The sequence below is a fragment of the Salvelinus namaycush genome, chromosome 4, assembly GCF_016432855.1.
Source record: "Salvelinus namaycush isolate Seneca chromosome 4, SaNama_1.0, whole genome shotgun sequence".
Lineage (NCBI taxonomy): Eukaryota > Metazoa > Chordata > Actinopteri > Salmoniformes > Salmonidae > Salvelinus > Salvelinus namaycush.
Window position 1 is genome coordinate 31,574,531 of NC_052310.1, and position 25,071 is coordinate 31,599,601.

General features: G+C 41.8%; 1 protein-coding gene across 1 annotated transcript in view; it reads left to right on the top strand.

The window, feature by feature from the left end:
- Window positions 1-9,086: 9,086 nt before the first annotated feature.
- LOC120046439 (serum response factor-like) overlaps window positions 9,087-25,071 on the top strand; it is a 52,290-nt gene continuing 36,305 nt past the window's right edge. The window contains 1 exon segment of the mRNA XM_038991668.1: window positions 9,087-10,144. Coding sequence (XP_038847596.1) covers window positions 9,434-10,144 — 711 coding nt within the window. The 5' untranslated portion in view covers window positions 9,087-9,433.

The following is a 25,071-nucleotide window of genomic DNA, read 5'->3' on the forward strand; positions in this document are numbered from 1 at the left end:
TCATCCTTTCCTATCCTCCTTATAGTATGTGAAATTTCTAAAATGTTAAATGCCAGGATGTCAGACTAATTTGGGTTTTTCATCTAGTATGAGAATCATCTTTCCAGACCCACGTGCGTTTGACAACAGCCAATAATCAGTTAAGGTGATGAGCTGTACCAAAATGAACGAATGGCTGGAAACAACGCAATTGTGCATTAGATTACACATTCTCAGTATGGATGAGCCTAGTATGTTGATATTTTACATAAGTAAACTGTAGTTGACTTATGTTTTACTATACAGTACATTCTAAATAGTATGTAGTACAATTAGTGCACAGCATGCAGTTTTAGTAAGTAGTAAGCAAGACAGATTTCGGACACGGCCACTCTCCTATTCTTGGGGTAACTTCAAGCTATTCTCGAGTGTCAATCGCAGGACTGTGATTAATCATTTTTATGGTTCTGTTAGGAGAACAACTTGTATTTGCTTGACATTGTATTGAGATACACTATACTGTAGGTCACCTTGACAAAGTGTGCTAAGTGGCACATACAGTATCATCATTTTATTATCAAGCTGAGGGCAGGCTATCTGCCCAATCATTCTTATGAATTCCCTACCAGAACCAGCTTTACTCTATTCTTATGAAGATTTGACTCATTGCGCTATAAGAATGGAGTGAATGAGTTAAATCACATTGACCTGTACATTCTGTCTCCCAAGTCTAACCTCCCCTGTCTCTCCCCTCCACTCTTCTCTCCCCAGGTCTGCAAGCAGGCAAGATTAAGCTGCCTGTGCCCAAGTTTACAAGCTCATGTGCCGCTGCTGAGCCCCCAGTCTCGAAGAGAGCCCCTCCTTCAGTGAGGTCGTCAACACCCTGGGGGAGCTGTCCTCTGACAGTAAAGCCTGAGAGGAGGACAACTGACCCCACCCCACCTCCATCTCTGCCCCCCCTCCCAAATGAACACAGAAATGCTGGATTCTGAGTCACACAGATTTCAAGGACGAGGGGGGTGGCAAGGAGTTATTATTTCTAAGGACGTGTGGATAAGAAGAAGATAATACTTTTTTATACCCTTGCGTGTGTGTAGATGGTTTCATGTGAGGAGGAGTGCCAGGAGTTTACATTTGCCTTAATTGCAGCATGGAAGGCATGCCCCACTGACGCTGTCCCTCTTTGCTCATGTGGTTTCACTGTGCCCATGCCTGGCATGGGTCTCTCAGGGTGTGTCCTCAGGGTGTGCCCTTTTCCCGCTCAGCCCAGTCAAAACTGTTCGCCGCTCTGGCACCCCAATGGTGGAACAAACTCCCTCACGACGCCAGGACAGCGGAGTCAATCACCACCTTCCGGAGACACCTGAAACCCCACCTCTTTAAGGAATACCTAGGATAGGATAAAGTATTCCTTCTGACCCCCCCCCCCCCCCCCCCTTAAAAGATTTAGATGCACTATTGTAAAGTGGCTGTTCCACTGGATGTCATAAGGTGAATGCACCAATTTGTAAGTCGCTCTGGATAAGAGCGTCTGCTAAATGACTTAAATGTAAATGTCCTAGAGACGCTCTCCCTCTCCTCTATGACCCTGCAGCACAGGAACCATAAGAACTACAGTGCCTCTCCTTGCCTACCAGGACCTCAATCAACCCTTAAATCCCCCCAACTAATCCAGGAAGAGAATTTAAACTACTTTTGTCCAGCAGGGGGCACATTGTGTATGTGCTGCACTGGACTCACCACCTGAATGCTGTATGTACAGTACCGTGAAAACTTATTTGCCCCCTTTCTAATTTTCTCTACTTTTGCATATATATTTATTTATTAGATATTCTTTTACAGATGTGTATTTTTACTGCTTTTTCGCCCCAATTTCGTGATATCCAATTGGTAGTTACAGTCTTCTCCCATTGATGCAACACCCGTACGGACTCGGGAGAGGCGAAGGTTGAGAGCCATGTGTCCTCGGAAACACGGCCCTGCCAAGCGACACTGCTTCTTGACACACTGCTCGCTTAACACGGAAGCCAGCCGCACCAATGTGTCGTAGGAAACACCGTCCAGCTGGCAACCGTTGTCAGCTTGCAGGTGCCCAGTCTGCCACAAGGAGTTGCTAGAGTGCAATGGGACATCCCCAAACCATCACACTACCACCTTGACCTTTGTTATGAGGTTCTTACTGTGGAATGCAGTGTTTGGTTTTCGTCAGGCATAATGGGACCCATATCGTCCAAAAAGTTATACTTTTGAATAATCTGTCTGCTTCATTGGCAGGTGCTTTATGGCAAACTTCACTCAACTTTTTGGATGACATGGGTCCCATTATGCCTGGTGAAAACCAACCACTGCATTCCACAGTAAAAACCAACAGTCAAGCATGGTAGTGTGATGGTTTGGGGAAGCTTTGTTGCCTCAGGACCTGGACGACTTGCCTTAACCTGTCTAGGACTGGGACCCCGTTCTGCTAACGGAATCCCTCGCCAACAGCCAATGAAATTGCAGGGCGCCAAATTCAATCAACAGAAATCTCATAATTCAATTTTCTCAAACATACAAGTATTAGACACCATTTTAAAGATAAAATTGTCGTTAATCCAACCACAGTGTCCGATTTCAAAAAAGCTTTTCGACGAAAGCAGACATATCATTATGTTAGGTCAGCAACTAGTCACAGAAAGCATACAGCGATTTTCCAACCAAAGAGAGGAGTCACAAAAAGCAGAAATATTGATAAAATGAATCACTAACCTTTGATATTTCTTTGATATTCTTCATCAGATGACACTCCCAGGACAACATGTTACACAATACATGTATGTTTTGTTTGATCAAGTTCATATTTATATCCAAGAACCTCAGTTTACATTTGGCTTTGCCTCCAAAACATCCCGTGAATTTGCACAGAGCCACATCAAATCACAGAAATACTCATAATATACATTGATAAAAGATACAAGTGTTATTCACAGATTTAAAGATATACTTCTCCTTAATGCAACCGCTGTGTCAGATTTCAAAAAAACTTTACGGAAAAAGCAAACCATGCAATAATCTGAGTACGGCGCTCAGACGACAAATCAACCCAAAGAGATATCCGCCATGTTGGAGTCAACATAAGTCAGAAATAGCATTATAAATATTCACTTACCTTTGATGATCTTCATCAGAATGCACTCCCAGGAATCCCAGTTCCACAATAAATGTTTGATTTGTTCCATAAAGTCCATAATTTATGTCCAAATTATTCCTTTTGGTTCGCGCGTTCAGTACACAATCTAAACTCACGACGCGCGGGCAGGTCCAGGCAAAAGTTCAGACGAAAAGTCATATTACAGTCCGTAGAAACATGTCAAACAAAGTATAGAATCAATCTTTAGGATGTTTTTAACATAAATCTTCAATAATGTTCCAACCGGAGAATTCCTTTGTCTTCAGAAAAGCAATGGAACAGAGCTCGCTCTCACGTGAACGAGCGTCATGAGCTCAAGGCATTCTGGCAGACCTCTGACTCATTCCCCTCTCATTCGGCCCCACTTCACAGTAGAAGCATCAAAAAAGTTTCTAAAGACTGTTGACATCTAGTGGAAGCCTTAGGAAGTACAAAATGACCCCATAAACACTGTGTATTGGATAGGCCAAGAGTTGAAATTGGATTTTTCTCAGGTTTTTGCCTGCCATATGAGTTCTGTTATACTCACAGACATCATTCAAACAGTTTTAGAAACTTCAGAGTGTTTTCTATCCAAATCTACTAATAATATGCATATATTAGCAACTGGGACTGAGTAGCAGGAAGTTTACTCTGGGCATGCTTTTCATCCAAACATGAAAATGCTGCACCCTATCCATAACAAGTTAATAGAAGGAACCATGAATGCTGCTCTGTGACAGAGAATTCTACAGGAGAATGACAGGCCATCCTTATGTGAGCTGAAGCTGAAGCGCAGCTGGGACATTCAGGAAGACAATGATACAAAATCAAATCTACATGCAAATGGCTAAAAAGCAAAACAAATGAAGTTTTGGAATGGCCTAGTCAAAGTCCAGACCTAATTCCAATTGAGATGTTGTGGCAGGACTTGAAACGAGCAGTTCATGCTTGAAAACCCACAAATGTCGCTGAGTTACAGCGGTTCTGCATGGAAGAGTGGGCCACAATTGCTCCACAGCGATGGGAGAGGCTGATCAACAACTACAGGAAGCGTTTGGTTGGAGTCATTGCACCTAAAGATGGCACAACCAGTTATTGTGAGTAAGGGGGCAATTACTTTTTCACACAGGGGAATTGGATGTTGCATAACTTTGTTAATTAAATAAATAAAACAAGTATATATATTTTTTGTAAACTCAGATTCCCTTTATCTAATATTTGGTTTTGGTTGAAGATTTGATAACGTTCAGTATCAAAAATATGCAAAAATATAGAAAATCAGAAAAGGGGGCAAATACTTTCACGGCACTGTAGTGTTTCAGACTTGCAATTTGCAGCCTCTAATGTGTGCCACTGATGCTGTTGTTTGAACTTGTTCTGATATCTGTTGAAGAGGCAACAGCCAGGGTAGAAGCACAAATGAACAAGGTTTCGCATGAAGGTTTATACTATTAACATTTTTACTTTATTTTATAGTCAGTTACACATTGTGTCTGGGGAACTCAATGGATTGACTTGTCTGGTTGAAATATGAACTTCACATGAACAAAAGTACTGTCAAATGTATAGCCAAGGATTATTTAGAGTGAGTGAGTTTTGCTTGTGTGCACTTTTTAATCTCTTCTGAGCATGTCATTTTAACTCTGAAGTGCTCAATGGTGACCATCATTGACGGAATTTACCATATAATAGACCACATATTACATATATAACCATGCTATCACTGTTGCAGTCTGTCATTTCAACATAACCTGCAACGCTGTCTCTTCAGAGGTCCAATCACAATACCCCTTATTTTCTAGCTGGTCCAATGATTTTGTGCAATGTTGCACATTCCACCAGGCGATGTGTATGTAATGTAGAAGCCATGCACTAACTTCACTTAAAAATATCCCTTTTTATTACTATCATATTGTAGAAGGATGTACTTACGGGAACCTTTTTATTTATTTTTAAGGTCCTGTCTTTTTTAACCATATTTTTTCATTAAAAGATACTTTGATCTCTTAATGCAGTTGCATATGTATTCAGTATCTTATGATACATTTCAGTAATGCAGTCAGTAGGGTTATACATATGTTATTACAAAGAAGAGTCTGACTACAAGTCACCAATGCTCTTCAAGGGACTCTTAAGTGCCTGGTAAATGAAGGATAATTAGCTGTTTTCCCTCCTTCCCTTTACACAATATCTAATCAAAATGTAATGGCCTTTTTTGTTTGTAAAGACCTTGCTTTTTTAAAATGGTTTTTAGTGCGAAATTGTTTTTTGTTTTTTATGAAGGCTATGTGCTCACACTTAGGCCTGTTTTTGAATCCGCTTCAGCTAATTGCCACAGTAACCACAATGTATACAAGCTGCTACCAATAAAGTTTCATGTGTTTTTAAACAAGGTGTCTCGTCTTTCTAATTTCTGTGTTACATAGAACTCATTCTGATTGGCCCCATACACGCTCAAGTTGTGAAACTGATGTGCAACACGTTTTGCATGTACACTCTTAGAAGAAAAGGTGCAATCTAGAACTTAAAGGGGTTATTTGGCTGTCCCGATAGGAGAACCCTTTGAATAACCCTTTTTGGTTCCAGGTTAGAACCCTTTTGGGTTTCATGCAGAACCCTTTCCACACAGGGTTCTTACATGGAACCCAAAAGGGTTCTTCTTACCTGAAACCAAAAAGGGTTCTCCGATGGGGACAGCCGAAGAACCCTTCTGGAACCCTTTTCTCTAGTAGTGTATGGTTGTGATACAATGGAGTGTTTTTCTGTACAAAAATAAGTACACTAGTGTTGTGGAGATGCCACACAATGGCTGTGTACACGTTTTGTGCAGACTAACCCTCCACTGTGTCACAAAAATATCAGTTGTGCCACAACCATTGTGTCGTGCATGAGTTGACCAACATCAATGTATGTGTACAGGGCCATGTAGACTGGAGAGATTGGAGATACTGAAGAGCCAGCAGTGTAAAGAACTTTGTAGAAGTTAAAGAAAGATTGTTTGACAAATGCCCCTCTGAGGCTTTAGGGACGTGTCATTGTACCTGTACTCTGTACTCTATAAGAGCTGTGTTGTCTCTGATGTGTGTTTACATGAATGGACGGTCACACAGGATCGAGGCTGGAGGCAACAGGATCTTGGGCTGACATAGAACTTCACAGCCCCATGATGTTGCTACCTCTTCCTAGAAGGACAGAGCTTGAAAAAACAGGTAATGAGCAGTGTATAGTGTGTAAGCGTGTAAGCAGTGTATAGTGTAAGCAGTGTATAGTCCAGGCTGTTAATGTACAGTACCATTCAAAAGTTTGGACACACCTACTCATTCAAGGGTTTTTCTTTATTTTGACTATTTCCTACATTGTAGAATAATAGTGAAGACATCAAAACTATGAAATAACATATATGGAATCATGTAGTAACCAAAGGAGTGTTAAACAAATCCAAATATATCTTATATTTGAGATTCTTCAAAGTAGCCACCCTTTGCCTTGATGACAGCTATGAACACTCTTGGTATTCTGTAAACCAGCTTCATGAGGTAGTCACCTGGAATGGATTTCAATTAACAAGTGTGCCTTGTTAAACATTCATTTGTGGAATGTATTTCCTTCTTATTGCTTTTGAGCCAATCAGTTGTATTGTGACAAGGTAGGGGTGGTATACAGAAGATAGCCCTGTTTGGTAAAAGACCAAGTCCATATTATGGCAAGAACAGCTCAAATAAACAGAGAAATGATAGTCCATCATTACTTTATGACATAAAGGTCAGTCAATCCGGAACATTTCAAGAACTTCTAAAGTTTCTTCAAGTAGAGTCGCAAAACCCATCAAGCGCTATGATGAAACTGGCTCTCATGAGGACCGCCACAGGAAAGGAAGGCCCAGAGTTACCTCTGCTGCAGGGGATACGTTCATTAGAGTTAACTGCACCTTAGATTGCAGCCCAAATAAATGATTCACATAGTTCAAGTAACAGACACATCTCAACATCAACTGTTCAGAGAAGACTGCGTGAATCAGGCCTTCATGGTCGAATTGCTGCAAAAAAAACACAACTAAAGAACACCAATAATAAGAAGAGACTTACTTGGGCCAAGAAACACGAGCAATGGACATTAGACTGCTGGAAATCTGTCCTTGGTCTGACGAGTCCAAATTTGAGATTTTTGGTTCCAACCGCTGTGTCTTTGTGAGACGCAGAGTAGGTGATCGGATGATCTCCACATGTGTGGTTCCCACCGTGAAGCATGGAGGAGGTGTGATGGTGTGGGGGTGCTTTGCTGGTGACACTGTCTGTGATTAATTTAGAATTCAAGGCACACTTAACCAGCATGGCTACCAAAGCATTCTGCAGCGATATGCCATTCTATCTGGTTTGCGCTTAATGGGACCATCATTTATTTTTCAACAGGACAGTGACCCAACACACTTCCAGGCTGTGTAAGGGCTATTTGACCAAGAAGGAGAGTGATGGAGTGCTGCATCAGATGACCTGGCTACCACAATCACACGACCTCAACCTAATTGAGATGGTTTGAGATGAGTTGGACTGCAGAGGAAGGAAAAGCAGCCAACAAGTGCTCAGCATTGTGGGAACTCCTTCAAGACTCGTGTAAAAGCATTCCTCATGAAGCTGGTTGAGAGAATGCCAAGAGTGTGCAAAGCTGTATCGTCTGTATACCACCCCTACCTTGTCACAATACAACTGATTGGCTCAAATGCATTTATAAGGAAAGAAATTCCACAAATTAACTTTTAGCAATGCATTTCCACCTGTTAATTGAAATGTATTCATGTGACTACCACATGTAAGCTGGTTGAGAGAATACCAAGAGTGTGTAAAGCTGCCATCAAGGCAAAGGGTGGCGAGTTTGAAGAATCAAAAATATATTTTGATTTGTTTAACACTTTTTTTGGTTATTACATGATTCCATATGTGTTATTTAATAGTTTTGATGTCTTCACTATTATTCTACAATGTAGAAAATAGTAAAAATAAAGAAAAACCCTTGAATGAGTAGGTGTGTCCAAACTTTATTAAAAAAAAATACAATTAAAAAAATCTGGGGGGGGGGACTGATATGGGAGAGCTAGTTGGACTCATGCTTACAAATACTTTTTCCATTGAGTATTTGCATAGGTGTAGAGGGTATTTAGGTGTACTACTGTGATCCTACTGTGCTCCCAATATTCTGTTGCCTGTGATATGTAGGCCTACTGCTTATCATTAATGATGACATTGACCCTTGATTGGCCTGATTTATTCTACAATGATCTACTGGGCTTGTTGTCCATGGCCCTTGATTGAAGGTTATTTGTGTAAGGAGGAGTGTTAATGACCTCTAATATGTAAAGTTATAACATTTTATTACTAAGTATTTAACAACATCCAATGTCGCTCATTCTAACAAGATTATGCCAAAATGATTTAGGCTATTACCATCAGATAAAGTATTTATTAAAATTTGGAACATGTAATGTTCAAATTCAATCTGCTTTTGAATTATTTTCTAAATGTGATATTTTAGATAGTACCACCATTTATTTAGCTATTTAGCTATAGTAAATTCTAAGACCCACTATCCTGTTCTTAGGCACAACACGTTTATTATTGTCTATAACACGTTTATTATACTATTATTATACCCCTTAATTTACTGTCTTGATACAAATTAAATACTATGCTGCTTTGAGGGCATGCATGTTTTGATATTTCAATATCTCAACGCATGACCACATTGACGTCGTGTACAGCGCAACCATTTTGGTATTTATTCTAATAAACATGCTCTATTGACCAATGGTAGCTCTACTGAGAACCTCATCGGCCAATCCGTAGACGACGCTTTGACTCGCCAAATAAGGAGAGACAACTCCATAAAAGGAAACATTGTATCTCTTTATAAGGAGGAAAGTAGTTCTTGGGTTGTAATATTAGTCCACTATCTGATACATTATTTCAAAAGGCATCAGGTTTGTGTGCAAATGCACGGCTAAAATACAGATATTCGATTAAATATTTTCAGCGTTTGTGCATTGAAGGCGGATACCGATGACACTTGAAGCGTTTAAGATGTGAACTACATGACATGGCGGAGTAATAACTAATGCGCTCTACGCTTTTTCCTTTTTGAGAAATTGCTCGGAGTTTTGGAAATAGAGGAGGTTGAGCCAAGCTGTACCGGGCTGAAGAGTCCTAGGGGCAGCATCACTTTTGAAAGTTTACGTTGGTGGTTTCAAACAGACGCCAATTTCGCAATGTCCTCATTTTCGCTGTTTGTTTACCTTTTTGGTGGTTGGGTTGCATGAGCTGTGCCGTAATTTTACTAACACGCGCTCCAGCAGTCGGCTGGCGATTTCAGAGACCGGGTCCTCTAAATAGAATGTTACCAAGCCAGGCTGGATCAGCACCATCTGGAAACGGATCAGCGTCTGTCAGTGGTAACACAGGTCACGGTTCTGTGGTTATTGGGAGTGGAATTCGCCCCGTGTTGGTCAGAGCAGTGCAGACGACAACTGGGGTCAGCGACAGCACCGGTGCGGTTGGGATGTTGGGGGGCAACGGTCCAGAAGTGGGTCCAAGAGGTGGGGCAAGACCAGTGAGCGGGACGGGACTGACGACTCTACAGACCGCCGGCCATGGAGGCATCGGAAGTCTGAATACGGGAGTTGGGGTTCACGGAGGCAGCCGGTACGACCCAGACAAAAAGTGTGCGCCCATGGGGTGCAGTGGGTCAGACGCTGATTCGGACTCGGGGGATGATGACGACATGATGGGATCAATCAGAGACAACAGAAGAGGTGTAAAGCGGGAGAGACTGGAGATGGAGGCTGCGGTGACAGGGCAGGAGACTGGGGTACCACCGGGGGCTTATGGTTTAGTCCCCGGAGGTGTTGCTGGCGCAAAGCCGGGGAAGAAGACACGTGGACGTGTAAAGATAAAAATGGAATTTATCGACAACAAGTTGAGGCGATACACAACTTTTAGCAAGAGGAAGACAGGCATAATGAAGAAGGTGAGTAATCACAGTGAAAATTCCAGCTGTTGCATCTATCATCACACGTGACACTCAGGTGTGATGGGACACTCATAGAGGGTATTTAGGTGTAATACTGTGATCCTACTGTGCTCCCAACATTCTGTTGCCTATGATATGTAGGCCTACTGCTTATCATTAATGATGACATTGACCCTTGATTGGCCTGATTTATTCTACAATGATCTACTGGGCTTGTTGCCCATGGCCCTTGATTGAAGGTGATTTGTGTAAGGAGGAGTGTTAATGACCTCTAATATGTAAAATTATAACATTTTATTACTAAGTATTAGTGTGTCCACTCCAAAGTGTTACTTGGTCATGCATGATTTTGCATAGTCTATATACAGGCTGAAACTAATGCCTGCAAAATCGTGTAAATGATCCTTACAAGCCAGAACGTTGAATAAAATTATATGTGAACTTACTCCCGGGTGTCTGTGTGGTTTGTCCTTCGGCTGCTTGACATTTTTGACAAAATATCCACAAGAAAGCACCAGGTATAATTAGGTTTATATTGGATATTTGGTTCTCTCAAATAGCTTTTGAACCAAGCGCTCCATGACAATGACTCAGTAGAGGATGGAGAACAATTGATGTGAATTTTAAATGTTTAATTTGGATTTCAATGTTTAAAAAAAAGTTAATTGTTCTTCATCCTCCCCTGATTCAGAATATAAAATGTTCATTGTCATGACATGCTTGGTTCCATAGCTATTGACGAGAGAACCGATTTATCCAATATGAAACTAAATTTACCTCGTTGTGGAACTGAACCATATATCTACAGGCTCTCTAAAAAGTCTAGTAAACAATACTTTCCTGTGGATATTTTATCTCAAATTTCGAGCAGCTGAAGGACAAACCACACCGTCAACCGGTAGAGTAAGTTAAAATGCAATATTATTAAACATTCTGGCTTGTAAGGAACATTTACACCACAGGAGGTTGGTGGCACCTTAATTGGGGAGGATGGCTTGTGGTAATGGCTGGAGTGGAATGGTATCCAAGACATGGTTTCCATTCTATTCGCTCCGTTCCAGACACTATTATGAGCCGTCCTCCCCTCAGCAGCCTCTACTGATTTTAAACGATTTTGCAGACATTAGTTTCAAGCTGTGTGTATACTAGGCTTGGGCGGTATCCAGATTGTCATGTCAACCATGTGCCATCCTGGGATATTCTGTAATACTGGCAATGAACACAAGGGGCACAACAAGTACATATAAAATCCCATAGCACTCTCTGACAAACTGTTTGCAGGGCAGACATCCCAGCTCATAAAGTGACTTATAAATGCTACTGACAGTTTGCTGCACACACAAAACAAATATTAGACCGCAAGTCTCTTGATCCAGTTGGGGGGATTCTCTGCTGTTACCAAGAAGAGCTTGATTGCAAGAAGCTAACCACTTAGCTAGCTAGATAACTAATTACTAAGTTAGCAAACCAAATGCACAACTGTAGAGCATTTAGCACATTTTAGACAGTTAATAGTTATAAGATTATGGATGTCATGACATCAAATGTTCAGCCTGCTGCACAGACCCTATGGACGCTATCCCATAATGACAGTAAAAACATGTTTTTATACATTTTTGCACATTTATTGAAAATGAAATACAGAAATATCTCATTTACATACAGTACCAGTCAAAAGTTTGTACACACCCACTCATTCAAGGGTTTTTCTTTATTTTGAAGATTTTCTACATTGTAGAATAATAGTGAAGACATCAAAACTATGAAATAACACATATGGAATCATGTAGTAACCAAAAAAAGTGTTAAATAAATCAAAATATACTTTAGATTATTCAGTCACCACCCTTTGCCTTGATGACAGCTTTGTCCACTCTCTGGATGACCTCAACCAGCTTCATGAGGAATGCTTTTCCAACAGTCTTGAAGGAGTTCCCACATATGCTGAGCACTTGTTGGCTGCTTTTCCTTCACTCTGCGGTCCAACCCATCCCAACCATCTCAATTGGGTTGAGGTTGGGTGATTGTGGAGGCCAGGTCGTCTGATGCAGCACCAACACTCTCCTTGGTCAAATACACAACCTGGAGGTGTGAAGTCATTGTCCTGTTGGAAAAACAAATGATAGGCCCACTAAGCGCAAGCCAGATGGGATGGTGGCCAATTCAATTGTTTGGGCAGATTTTAGAAATAAACACTTGTAAGGTCTCACAGTTGGTAGTGCATGTCAGAGCAGAAACTTTACCATGGGATGATCTCTGAGATATAATTGTGATGAGGCATATATGTGGGGAAGGGTATAAAACATCATTCAGAAATTGAAAAAATACGGAACTACCCAGACTTTGCCTAGAGCTGGAAGTCTGACTAAACTGAGTAACTGGTCAGGGAGGTGACCAATGACCACTCTGACAGAACTACAGAGTTCTTCGCTGAGATGGGAGAACCTGCCAGAAGGACAAGTCTCTACAGAGAATGGCCAGATGAAAGACACTCCTGAGAAAAGGGCACATGACAGCGCGTCTGGAGTTTGCAAAAAGGCACGTGAAAGACTCGGATCATAAGGCGACAGAACAATGACCCCAAGCATACAGCCAAAGCAATGCTGGAATTGCTTCAGAACAAGAATGGGAAAGTCCTCAAGTGGCCTAGCCAAAGCTCAGACTTGAATCCCATTGAACCTCTGTGGAAAGACTTGAAGATTGTTATTCATGCTGCTCCCCATCTAACTAAACAGAGCTTGAGATAATCTGCAAGGAAGAATGGGAGAAGATCTCCAAATCCAGATGTGCAAAGCTGATACAGACATACCCAAGATGACTCAGAGCTTTAATCGCAGCCAAAGGTGCTTCTACAAAGTATTGTCTCAGGGGTGTGAATACATATGTAAATTAGATTTCTTGACCGACAATGAAGGCTGCTTGGCCTAAGGTGGAGGAGTCCTACGCTCACATCACAACCATTGGCTGTGCTGCTCATGCATTGAATCTGCTCCTCAAGGATATCATGGCACTGAAAACAATAGATACACTCTACAAGAGAGCCAAGGAAATGGTTAGGTATGTGAAGGGTCATCAAGTTATAGCAGCAATCTACCTCACCAATCAAAGTGAGAAGAATAAGAGCGCCACATTGACGCTGCCCAGCAACACCCATTGGGGTGGTTTTGTCATGTTTGACAGTCTCCTGGAGGGGAAGGAGTCTCCAAGAAATGGCCATATCTGTCTGCCGATATGGACAGCCCCATCAAGAGGATCCTCCTAGATGATGTATTTTGGGAGAGAATGGTAAGCAGCCTGAAACTCCTGAAACCTATAGCAGTAGCCATTGCACGGATTGAGGGAGGCAATGCCATCCCGTCTGATGTTCAGACTCTGCTTGCAGATGTAAGAGAAGAAATCCGTACTTCCCTGCCCACTTCACTGTTGCTCCAAGCAGAAGAAACTGCAGCTCTGAAATACATCAAAAAGCGTCAAGACTTCTGCCTGAAGCCCATACACGCCGCAGCGTACCTGTTGGACCCCAAGTATGCTGGCGAGAGCATCCTGTCTGGTGCAGAGATCAACAAGGCCTATGGTGTCATCACTACTGTGTCTCGCCACCTTGGCCTGGATGCGGTCGAGGTTCTTGACAGTCTGGAGAAGTACACTTCCAAGCAAGGGCTTTGGGATGGAGATGCAATATGGCAGTCGTGCGAACATATCTCGTCAGCCACCTGGTGGAAGGGACTTTGTGGATCTGAGGCTCTTTCCCCTGTTGCCTCCATCATCCTCCAAATCCCATCAACATCAGCCGCCTCAGAGCGCAACTGGTCCTTGTTTGGGAACACACACACCAAAGCACGCAACAGGCTGACCAATACAAGGGTTGAAAAATTGGTGGCTATCCGGGCAAATTTTAGGCTTTTTGAGCCTGACAACGAGCCATCCACAACAAGGTTGGAAAGTGACAGTGAAGATGAGGCCTCAGTCTGATGTTCAAGAGGTGAACAATTTAAGGAGGTCCAGGGAGAAGACATGGAAGCCTGAGAGGAAGACAACCAAAGCTTTAGATTCTAGACTATCATTTTATGTTGAATTTTATGTTGAAAATGTTATTGTGAGATGCGATGGATCATTCAATATTCCCTTTCTTTTGTTGTTCAGTGAAATCATCCCATGTGAAGAGTCTTTTCATTTAATTAAAGTTACATTTCTAACTAAGTTGTTTTTATCTATTGGAAGGATTAAATAATTTGCAATTATGTCCACTGATAAGGTAAAAGGTTTATGTTTCTGTCTTCATATGTTATGGTAAATATATCCAATGCAAAAAATATTGACATTTTAAATGGTATTAATATTAATTTGCATATGTTTCCGTTAATTCCCACGGAAAGTTTCCACCTCTGACTATTCCCCAAAATGTGCAACCCTAGTCAAGAGGTATGAATACTTTCTGGAAGCCCCTGTATATTACGCTACTTTCCATGATGTGTGTCTACAGAAGTGGACGTTTTGATCACATCGAATTGGGGGACAGGTTATCCTTTTTACCGCAGATTCGTGATGTTAGTATAAAAGTTTTTGTCAACATAGTGACACAATCAATTGTTTAAAATTGATCAATGTATTTGGTTTTGTTGAGTTGATCAAACGTGCTGGAACTTAGAACGCAGCTCTAAAAAAAAATCTCAAATGGTACTGGATAATTCTGGGGGAGGTCTCTATAAAAGTTGTTGGCCACACACCAATACGGAGTTGACAGTCAAACTATCACTTAAATGGCAGCCAACTGTTGTCACTGTTAGTATCCTGTGGCGGTTCGTGATTCATTGAAGTTGACTAACAACACTTTTTTTCCCTTTTCCATGATGGCAGCCTCCTGAAATCAACGTCCGCCATTCCAAAATATAGATGGAAGCCTTCTACAATTTGTCAGCTAACCAACCATGTATAGGTTATTCCAAGTTTCAGTGTGGCCTTTGAATAATTTTAGTTTAAACAGCGCTACACCCCAAATGTTTGCCCACTGTACTATTGATTTCTGCGTAATATCGATGGAAGTGATTTAACAAAAGTTTTGGGTTAAACTTTCCATATTGGTGAGCCACTTGATTCAAAATGCAACACTTCAAAATGTAGCTTGCTGTCTTATACAAATTGTCCTCTAACCAGTGATGTACAAAATTCTTTGAAGTACTTTAAATGATGTCTGCGTGTTGTAGTGTTCCCTTGGCTATCCGAAAATAAATAAAAAACAATAAGATTGTGCTGTCTGATTTGCATATTATAAGCAATTTGAAATGATTTATACTTTTTGATACTTAAGTATATTTTTGCAATTACATTTACTTTTGATACTTAAGTAGTATTTTTCTGGGTGACTTTCACTTTTGCTTGAGTCATTTTCTATGAAGGCATCTTTTAATTTTAGTCAAGTACATTTGAGTACTTTTTCCACCACTGCCAAATTCCGTGTGGTTTTTGAGTTGTGTTCGTGTTCGTTTTGATTTCAATGTGATAAGAGTGATTGACAAAAGTGTTGCGCTCCTCTTTCAGTTTTGGTGACCCCGTATCAGAATGCAACATTCTAAAATCTAGCTAACTGTCCGTTTTAAACAAATACAAGCAATATGATTACTATTATTGCACATGTGTAGGTTGTCGTCAACAGGAAGCAGCGACCGCATCAATGTATATTCCTAAGTTAAAAATGAACTTTCAACATTTAATTTCCAATGATATTGTACTTAATCAGGTAAAAACTGCTGAATGAGCTCAAAAACTTGTTGTGATTTTATTTTGATTTACCAGAAATCACCCAAACTGGTTTGCCCTGCCTAATACGATATCGCAAATATTTAGCTGTGAATTCCATACTGTAACTAGATCAGTGTGTGGTGCACAACAGTGAGTGAGTTACTCACAAGGCTCCGGTCTCTCGTCGTTGTGTGCAAACGTGACTAGGGACTATCTCTAAGCCTCATAGTGTGACTGTTGAAATAAAGAACGTTATCTGCTTTATCTCCTAACGTATTGCACAAGTTGACTGCAGGTATTTAATTTAAAAGTAGCTACAAATATTCAAAACCATCCCGTGGCTATTTCCAAGTACCCCGGTACCGTCCAAGCCTAGTGTGTGTGGGTGGGTGTGTATATACCAATTAATTGTGTGTGTGTTACAGCCTGATTAATCAGACTAGATGTTGCATTGCTTGATGTGTATGGGGCATCATCAAGTCCTGTGAGTCTGTAAAACTCCTGAGCGGCGCAGCGGTCTAAGGCGCTGCATCTTAGTGCAAGAGGCGTCACTGCAGTCCCTGGTTTGAATCCAGACTGCATCACTTCCGGCTGTGATTGGGAGTCCCATAGGGTGGCGCACAATTAGCCTAGCATCGTCCGGGTTTGACCGGGGTAGGCCGTCATTGTAAATAAGAATTTGTTCTTGCATGACTCGCGTAGTTAAAGGTTAAAAAAAACATGCACCTATAGCAGGGATCATCAACTAGATTTAGCTGCGTGCCATTTAAAAAATGTAATAAAACATTCAAGAGTGGCTGGTTAGGGGGATGGAACATAAATACAAATAATTTGTAGACTGCAAATTGACCGCAAGAAGCCCAAACGGATATCATTCAATCATTTCAAACTTTGCATCCATTTGTATACGATCACATCTCTCTATTATGCATGGAAAATACTTTGGAATAGATTTTAAAAATTATAATCACTTAGAGCTTGTTTTTAGTCTTATGTCCAACAATTTAAAAAATATATTTTTGGAGGGCGGTTGGGGAGCCCTGACCTATAGGCTACACCAACACTGACCAAGAATGTCATCATGAGGTAGACTTTAACTTCCCTGTACAATATCCTTCCCTTGTGTCACTTTGACTTATATATTATTTAACCCGTGGAAGGCCCAATTCAATCCCACAGAATTTGCCATAATCTGATGTAATAAGACTCGCAGACATAATGTGTAAAGAACCAAGTGGGACATGCCATCTCTGTCCTGGCACTGAGTGACTGGAAGTCACAACATTCATGTCTGGCTTTGTGTTTTAAATAGACTAGAGCAACTGACATTTCTATTTATAACCACAACGTCACCTCCACTATACATCTCTGTGTCTGGTAGGCATAGTTGCAGTAACACACTTTTAATCTAAATGTAGAAATAGTATATTTTTAGCAAACTATTTTCAATTTGCATTTTTTCACATTTTCAAAGAGGAGTTTGCTCAGTATGTTTAAATGTTTCTCATTCAACCTTTTTAAAGTAGCTATTTGTATTTAATATCGATCCCCATTAGCTTAAAATGGTGTGAACCAAAGCAGCAGTTACACTTCCTGGGGTCCAGCAAAATGAAGGCAGTTTATACAATTTTAAAAACATTAAAATACATTCACAGATTTCACAACACACTGTGTTCCCTCAGGCCCCTACTCCACCACTACCACATACATACACATGGATTTAGTACTGTAGATATGTTGTCGTGTGTGTATGCATGTGTCTGTGCCAATGTTTGTGTTGCTTCACAGTCCCTGCTGTTCCATAAGGTGTTTTTAAAAAAATCTGGTTTTAAATCTAATTTTACTGCTGGCATGAGTTCCTTGATGTGTAATAGAGTTCCACGTAGTCATGGCTCTCTGTAGTACTGTGTGCCTCCCATAGTCTGTTCTGGACTTGGGGACTGTGAAGAGACCTCTTGTGGCATGTCGTGGGGTATGCTTGCGTGTCCGAGCTGTGTGTCAGTAGTTTAGACAGACAGCTTGGTGCATTCAACATGATAATACCTCTAATAAAAGTAGTGATGAAGTCCACTTTCAGCCAGGAGAGATTGACATGCATACTATTAATATTAGCTCTCTGTGTACATCCAAGGGCCAGCCGTGCTGCCCTGTTCTGAGCCAATTGCAATTTTCCTAAGTCCTTTTTTGTGGCACATGACCACACGACTGAACAGTAGTCAAGGTGCGGCAAAACTGGGACCTGTAGGACCTGCCTTGTTGATAGTGTTGTTAAGGCAGAGCATGGCTTTATTATAGACATACTTCTCTCCATCTTAGCTACTACTGCATCAATAAGTTTTGACCATGACAGTTTACAATCTAGGGTTACTCCAAGCAGTTTAGTCAACTTGCTCAATTTCCACATTATTTATTACAAGATTTAGTTGAGGTTTAGTGAGTGTTTTTGTTCCAAATACAATGCTTTTAGTTTTAGAAAAATTTAGGGCTAACTTATTCCTTGCTACCCACTCTGAAACTAACTGCAGCTCTTTGTTGAGTGTTGCAGTCATTTCATTCGCTGTAGTAGCTGACGTGTATAGTGTTGAGTCATCCGTATACATAGACACTCTGGCTTTACTCAGTCAGTGGCATGTTGTTAGTAAAAATTGAAAAATGCAAGGGGCCTAAACAGCTACCCTGGGGAATTACTGATTCTAACTGGATTATATTTGAGAGGCTTCCATTAAAGAGCACCCTCTGTGTTCTGTTAGACAAGTAACTCTTTATCCACATTATAGCAGGGGGTGTAAAGCCATAACACATGTTTTTCCAGCAGCAGACTATGCTCGATAATGTCAAAAGCTGCACTGAAGTCGAACAAGACAGCCCACACAATCATTTATCATCAATTTCTCTCAGCCAATCATCTACTGCGCAAGCTTCCAACATACCTCACTTCTTTGTTGTTGAAGAATAGAGACATGAGTTACAAAACACATTTGCAGTGTTGGTTAACTCATGAGGTTCTTCGGGTCTTCACCAAATTGTGTAGATCCGCTTTTAGTTTTGATGTGCCCTACTGCTGGAACAATCTGCAGATCTCGTTGAAATGGGATGTTCTGGTGCTGCTCAAGCAGTTTAGGGTATTAATTGAAGACCTGGTAGCTGAGAGATGTAGATGTTATCCATGATTTGTATGTTTGTGTATTTTAACTGTTGCTTGTATTCTATAAAATTGTAAAATGCAGGGCTCCCTTGTAAAATAGACCTTTGTCTCAATAGGACTCCCTGTTGAAATAAAGGTGTACATTTTTAATTTATTTAAAAAAAAATTAAATCATATGTCTGAAGCAGATCAACGCTTTGTTGAGAGCGAGAACAGTTGTCTCAACAAAGTGCTGATCTCCTTCAGAGTCCCATGCAGTGCAGACATTCTTTTTTAAGATTGTGTCATCAAAATAATTGCAATGCCACTCTTTGCATTGTTTGATCTTTGTAAAAAGGTTGAGTTCTGACTGATGAGCAAGTCCCTGCCTTGCTTGTGCTTGTTTCCTTTTGGCATCCTCCACTGTTGCCGTGGAAACTGAGGTTTCTGTATATTGTACAGTAGGCAGCAGCATGACTGGTTGTCAAAACCAGAGTGCACAGAACAAAGTATGACAGCATTCAGCAGTTTGTTTCAGATCTCTGAGGGTGCAGGCCAGGGCAGTGTAAAATGGTTGAAATTAATGGATTTCTAGATCTGAAATCTGCCTCTGGTTCAGAAAAGGATCTGCAGGCTCATTCAAAGGCATGTCAAGCCTGCACACCCTCTAGCAAGTCTATTTCTCCAAGACCAGGATTTTACTACTGCTCAAAATTTTCATGCCCCTGAGCTTTAATGTATAGATAGATCTGAATGACTGTTCATCACCACAGTGCTAATTTGTGTGACTGCCTCAATGGAGCCACATGCCCCAAAGCTTTACATGTAAATCAAATACAATTTTATTAGTCACATGCGCCGAATACAACCGGTGTAGACCTTACAGTGAAATGCTTACTTATGAGCCCCTAACCAACAATGCAGTTTCAAAAAATTTAATAAGAAATAAAAGTAACAAGTAATTAAAGAGCAGCAGTAAAATAACAATAGCGAGACTATATACAGGGGGGTACCGGTACAGAGTCAATGTGTGGGGGCACCGGTTAGTTGAGGTAATATGCACATGTAGGTAGAGTTATAAAAGTGGCTATGCATAGATGATAACAACAGAGTAGCAGCAGTGTAAAAGGGGTGGGGGTTGAAATGCAAATAGTTTGGGTAGCCATTTTATTAGATGTTCAGGAGTCTTATGGCTTGGGGGTAGAAGCTGTTTAGAAGCCTCTTGGACCTAGACATGGCGCTCCGGTACCGCTTGCCGTGCGGTAGCAGAGAGAACAGTCTATGACTAGGGTGGCTGGAGACTTTGACCATTTTTAGGGCCTTCCTCTGACACCGCCTTGTATAGAGGTCCTGGATGGAAGGGAGCTTTGCCACCGTGATGTACTGGGCCGTACGCACTACCCTCTGTAGTGCCTTGCGGTTGGAGGCCGAGCAGTTGCCATACCAGACAGTGACGCAACCTATCAGGATGCTCTCGATGGTGCAGCTGTAGATGTTTTTTGAGGATCTGAGGACCCATGACAAATCTTTTTAATCTTCTGAGGGGGAATAGGTTTTGTTGTGCCCTCTTCATGACTGTCTTGGTGTGCTTGGACCATGTTAGTTTGTTGGTGATGTGGACACCAAGGAACTTGAAACTCTCAACCCCCTCTTTTTACTGTAGTCCACAATGATCTTCTTTGTCTTGATCACGTTGAGGGAGAGGTTGTTGTCCTGGCACTACACGGCCAGGTATCTGAGGCTGTCTTGTCGGTGTTCAGGCCTACCACTGTTGTGTCATTGGCAAACTTAATGATGGTATTGGAGTCGTGCCTGGCCATGCAGTCATGAGTGAACAGGGAGTACAGGAGGGTACTGAGCATGCACCCCTGAGGGGCCCCTGTGTTGAGGATCAGCTATGCGGATGTGTTGTTACCTACCCTTACCACCTGGGGCAGCCCGTCAGGAGGTCCAAGATCCAGTTGCAGAGGGAGGTGTTGATCCCAGGGTCCTTAGCGTATTGATGAGCTCTGAGGGCACTATGGTGTTGAACACTGAGTTGTAGTCAATGAACAGCGTTCTCACATAGGTGTTGCTTTTGTCCAGGTGTGGAGTGCACTAGTGATTGCATCATCTGTGGATCTGTTTGGGCGGTATGCAAATTGGAGTGGGTCTAGGGTTTCTGGGATAATGGTGTTGATGTGAGACATGACCAGCCTTTCCAAGCACTTCATGGCTACAGACGTGAGTGCTACGGGTCGGTAGTCATTTAGGCAGGTTACCTTAGTGTTCTTGGGCACAGGAACTATGGTGGTCTGCTTAAAACATGTTGGTATTACAGACTTGGACAGGGAGAGGTTGAAAATATCAGTGAAGACACTTTCCAGTTGGTCAGCGCATGCTCACAGTACACATCCAGGTAATCCGTCTGGCCCTGCGGCCTTGTGAATGTTGACCTGTTTAAAGGTCTTACTCACATCGGCTGCAGAGAGCGTGATCACATAGTCTTCCGGAACAGCTGGTGCTCTCATTCATGTTTCAGTGTCATTTGCCTCGAAGTGAGCATAGAAGTAGTTTAGCTCGTGTGGTAGGTTTGTGTCACTGGGCAGCTGTCGGCTGTGCTTCCCTTTTGTAGTCTGTTATGGTTTGCAAGCCCTGTCACATCCGACGAGTGTCAGAGCCTGTGTAGTATGATTCGATTTTAGTCCTGCATTGACGCTTTGTCTGTTTGATGGTTCGTCTGAGGGCATAGTGGGATTTCTTATAAGCTTCCGGGGCTTCCCGCTCCTTGAAAGCGGCAGCTCTAGCCTTTAGCTCAGTGCGGTGTTACCTGTAACCCCAACCATAAGCCATGGATATGTACATACGGTCACTGTGGGGACGACGTCATCGATGCACTTATTGATGAAGCTGATGTGTGTACTGATGTGACTGATGTGATGTACTCCTCAATGTCATTGGAGGAATCCTGGAACATATTCCAGTCTGTGCTAGCAAAACAGTCCTGTAGCTTAGCATCTGCTTCATCTGACCACTTTTTTTTTATTATTTAAGGCCAGAAACAGAGCATACAGTGCCTTCAGAAAGCATTCACAACCCTTGACTTTCTCCACAATTTTTTGTTACAGCCTGAATAAAAAAATGAATTTCTGTGCCACTGGCCAACAGATAATACCCCATAATGTCAAAGAGGAATTATATTTTTAGAAATGTCTACAAATGTTTTGAGTCAATAAGAAATGTTTTGAGTCAATAAGTATTCAACCCCTTTGTTATGGCAAGCCTAAATGTTTAAAAAAAAATTTTTTTTTTATTTATTTAACCTTTTTAGCTTGGCTAGTCAGTTAAGAACAAATTCTTACTTACAATGACGGCCTGCCAAAAGGCCTCCTGTGGGGACGGGGGCCTGGGATTAAAAATAAAAAATAAATACAGTATAAGTATAGGACAAAACACACATCACAACAAGAGAGACAAAAAAACACTACATAGAGAGAGACCTAAGATGACAACATAGCAAGGCAGCAACACATGACAAAACAGCATGGTAGCAACACAACATGGTAGCAGCACAAAACATCGTAGAAACTTTATTGGGCACAGATAACAGCACAAAGGGCAAGAAGGTAGAGACAATAATCACACGAAGCAGACACGACTGTCAGTAAGAGTGTCCATGATTTGAGTCTTTGAATGAAGAGATTGAGATTAAACTGTCAAGTTTGAGTTTGCTGCAGCTCGTTCCAGTCGTTAGCTGCAGCGAACTGAATAGAGGAGCGACCCAGGGATGTGTGTGCTTTGGGGACCTTTAACAGAATGTGACTGGCAGAACGGGTGTTGTATGTGTAGGATGAGGGCTGTAGTAGTTCTCTTAGATAGTGGGGAGTGAGGCCTGAGAGGGTTTTATAAATAAGAATCAACCATTGGGTCTTGCGACGGGTATACAGAGATGACCAGTTTATAGAGGAGAATAGAGCACCGTGATGTGTCCTATAAGGAGCATTGGTGGCAAATCTGATGGCCGAATGGTAAAGAACATCTAGTCGCTCGAGAGCACCCTTACCTGCCGATCTATAAATTATGTCTCCGTAATCTAGCATGGGTAGGATGGTAATCTGAATCAGGGTTAGTTTGGCAGCTGGGGTGAAAGAGAAGCAATTACGATAGAGGAAAGTCTAGATTTAACTTTAGCCTGCAGCATTGATATGTGCTGACAGTGCACCATCTAGCCATACTCCCAAGTACTTGTATGAGGTGACTACCTCAACCTCTAAACCCTCAGAGGTATTAATAACACCTGTGGGAAGAGGGGCATTCTTCTTACCAAACCACATGACCTTTGTTTTGGAGGTGTTCAGAACAAGGTTAAGGATAGAGAAAGCTTGTTGGACACTAAGACAGCTTTGTTGTAGAGCATTTAACACAAAATCCCGGGAGGGGCCAGCTGAGTATAAGACTATCATCTGCAAATAAATAGATGAGAGAGCTTCCTACTGCCGGAGCTATGTTTTTGATGTAAATTGAGAAGAGCGTGGGGCCTAGGATTGAGCCTTGGTGACAGGCAGTGGCTGAGACAGCAGATTTTCGGACTTTTTACACTGCACTCTTTGGGAGAGGTAGTTAGCAAACCAGGTCAAAGACCCCTCAGAGACACCAATACTCCTTAGCTGGCCCACGAGTGGAATGGTCTACCGTATCAAAAGCTTTGGCAAAGTCAATAAAAATGGCAGCACAATATTGCTTAGAATCAAGGGCAATGGTGACATCATTGAGGACCTTTAAGGTTGCAGTGACTCATCCATAACCTGAGAGGAAACCAGATTGCATACCCCAGAGAATACTATAGACATCAAGAAAGCCAGTCAGTTGATTATTGACAAGTTTTTCCAACACTTTTGATAAACAGGGCGAAATAGAATAATAAATAAATAAATAGAATAATAAAGGATGAACCGTGGCTGCCTTCCAAGCAATGGGAACCTCCCCAGAAAGGAGAGATGGGCGTGGCGATGATAGGGGCATCAACCTTAAAGAAGAAATGGTCTAAACCATCTGACCCAGATGTTTTTTGGAGGTCAAGTTTAAGGAGCTCCTTTAGCAGCTCGGACTCAGTGACTGCCTGCAGGGAGAAACTTTGTAGCGGGGCAGTGGAAAAAGAGGGAGAGGCATCGGGGAAAGTCGCATTAGAAGGGGTGGGAGATGAGGAAATGTTGGACGGGCAAATAGGAATCCTGACTTAATGAAGTGGTGATTAAAGAGCTCAGCAATGTGCTTCTTGTCAGTAACAACCACATCATCAACATGGGCAGCTGTGAAGAGGAGGGTTTATTCTCCAGGTCTTTAACCGTTTTCCAGAACTTCTTGGGGTTAGACCCACAGAGGGAGAACTGCTCCTTAAAGTAACTAACTTTGGCCTTCCGGATAGCCTGAGTGCACTTATTCCTCATTTGCCTGAAGGATAGCCAGTCAGCCTGAGTATGCGTGTGCTGAGCCTTTCGCCAAATGCAATTCTTGAGGTGGAGTAACTCTGCAACATCACGGTTGAATCAGGGGCTGAACCTATTTTTAACATTTTCTTTATGGGGGCGTTAACAATACCACTGAAAATTTCAAAAAAGAAGGGCCAAGCGTCTTCGACAGAGGGTATCAAGATGATTCTATACCATTTTCCCTAGGGCAGTTCATGAAGGAAGGCTTGCTCATTAAAGTTTTTTAGCAAGCGTCTATGACAAATCAGGACAGGTTGTTTCACTGAGCACCCATTACGAACACAGGCTGTAAAACAGTGATCACTAAGGCTATTACAGAAAACACCAGACTGATGCCTATCAGGATTATTTGTGAGGATAACATCGAGGAGAGTAGCCTTGCCTGGGTGTTTGGAGTCATACCTTGTGGGATTGGTAATAATCTGATAAAGATTTAGGGAGTCCCATTGCTTTAGGACTTGGTCAGGTGGTTTAAGTATGTCACAGTTTAGGTCACGAAGCAGGACAAATTCAGACTTGGTGTAAGGGGCCAGGAGAGAACTTAGGGCAGGTAGGGTACAGGCCGGTGCTGATGGAGGACGATAGCACCCAGC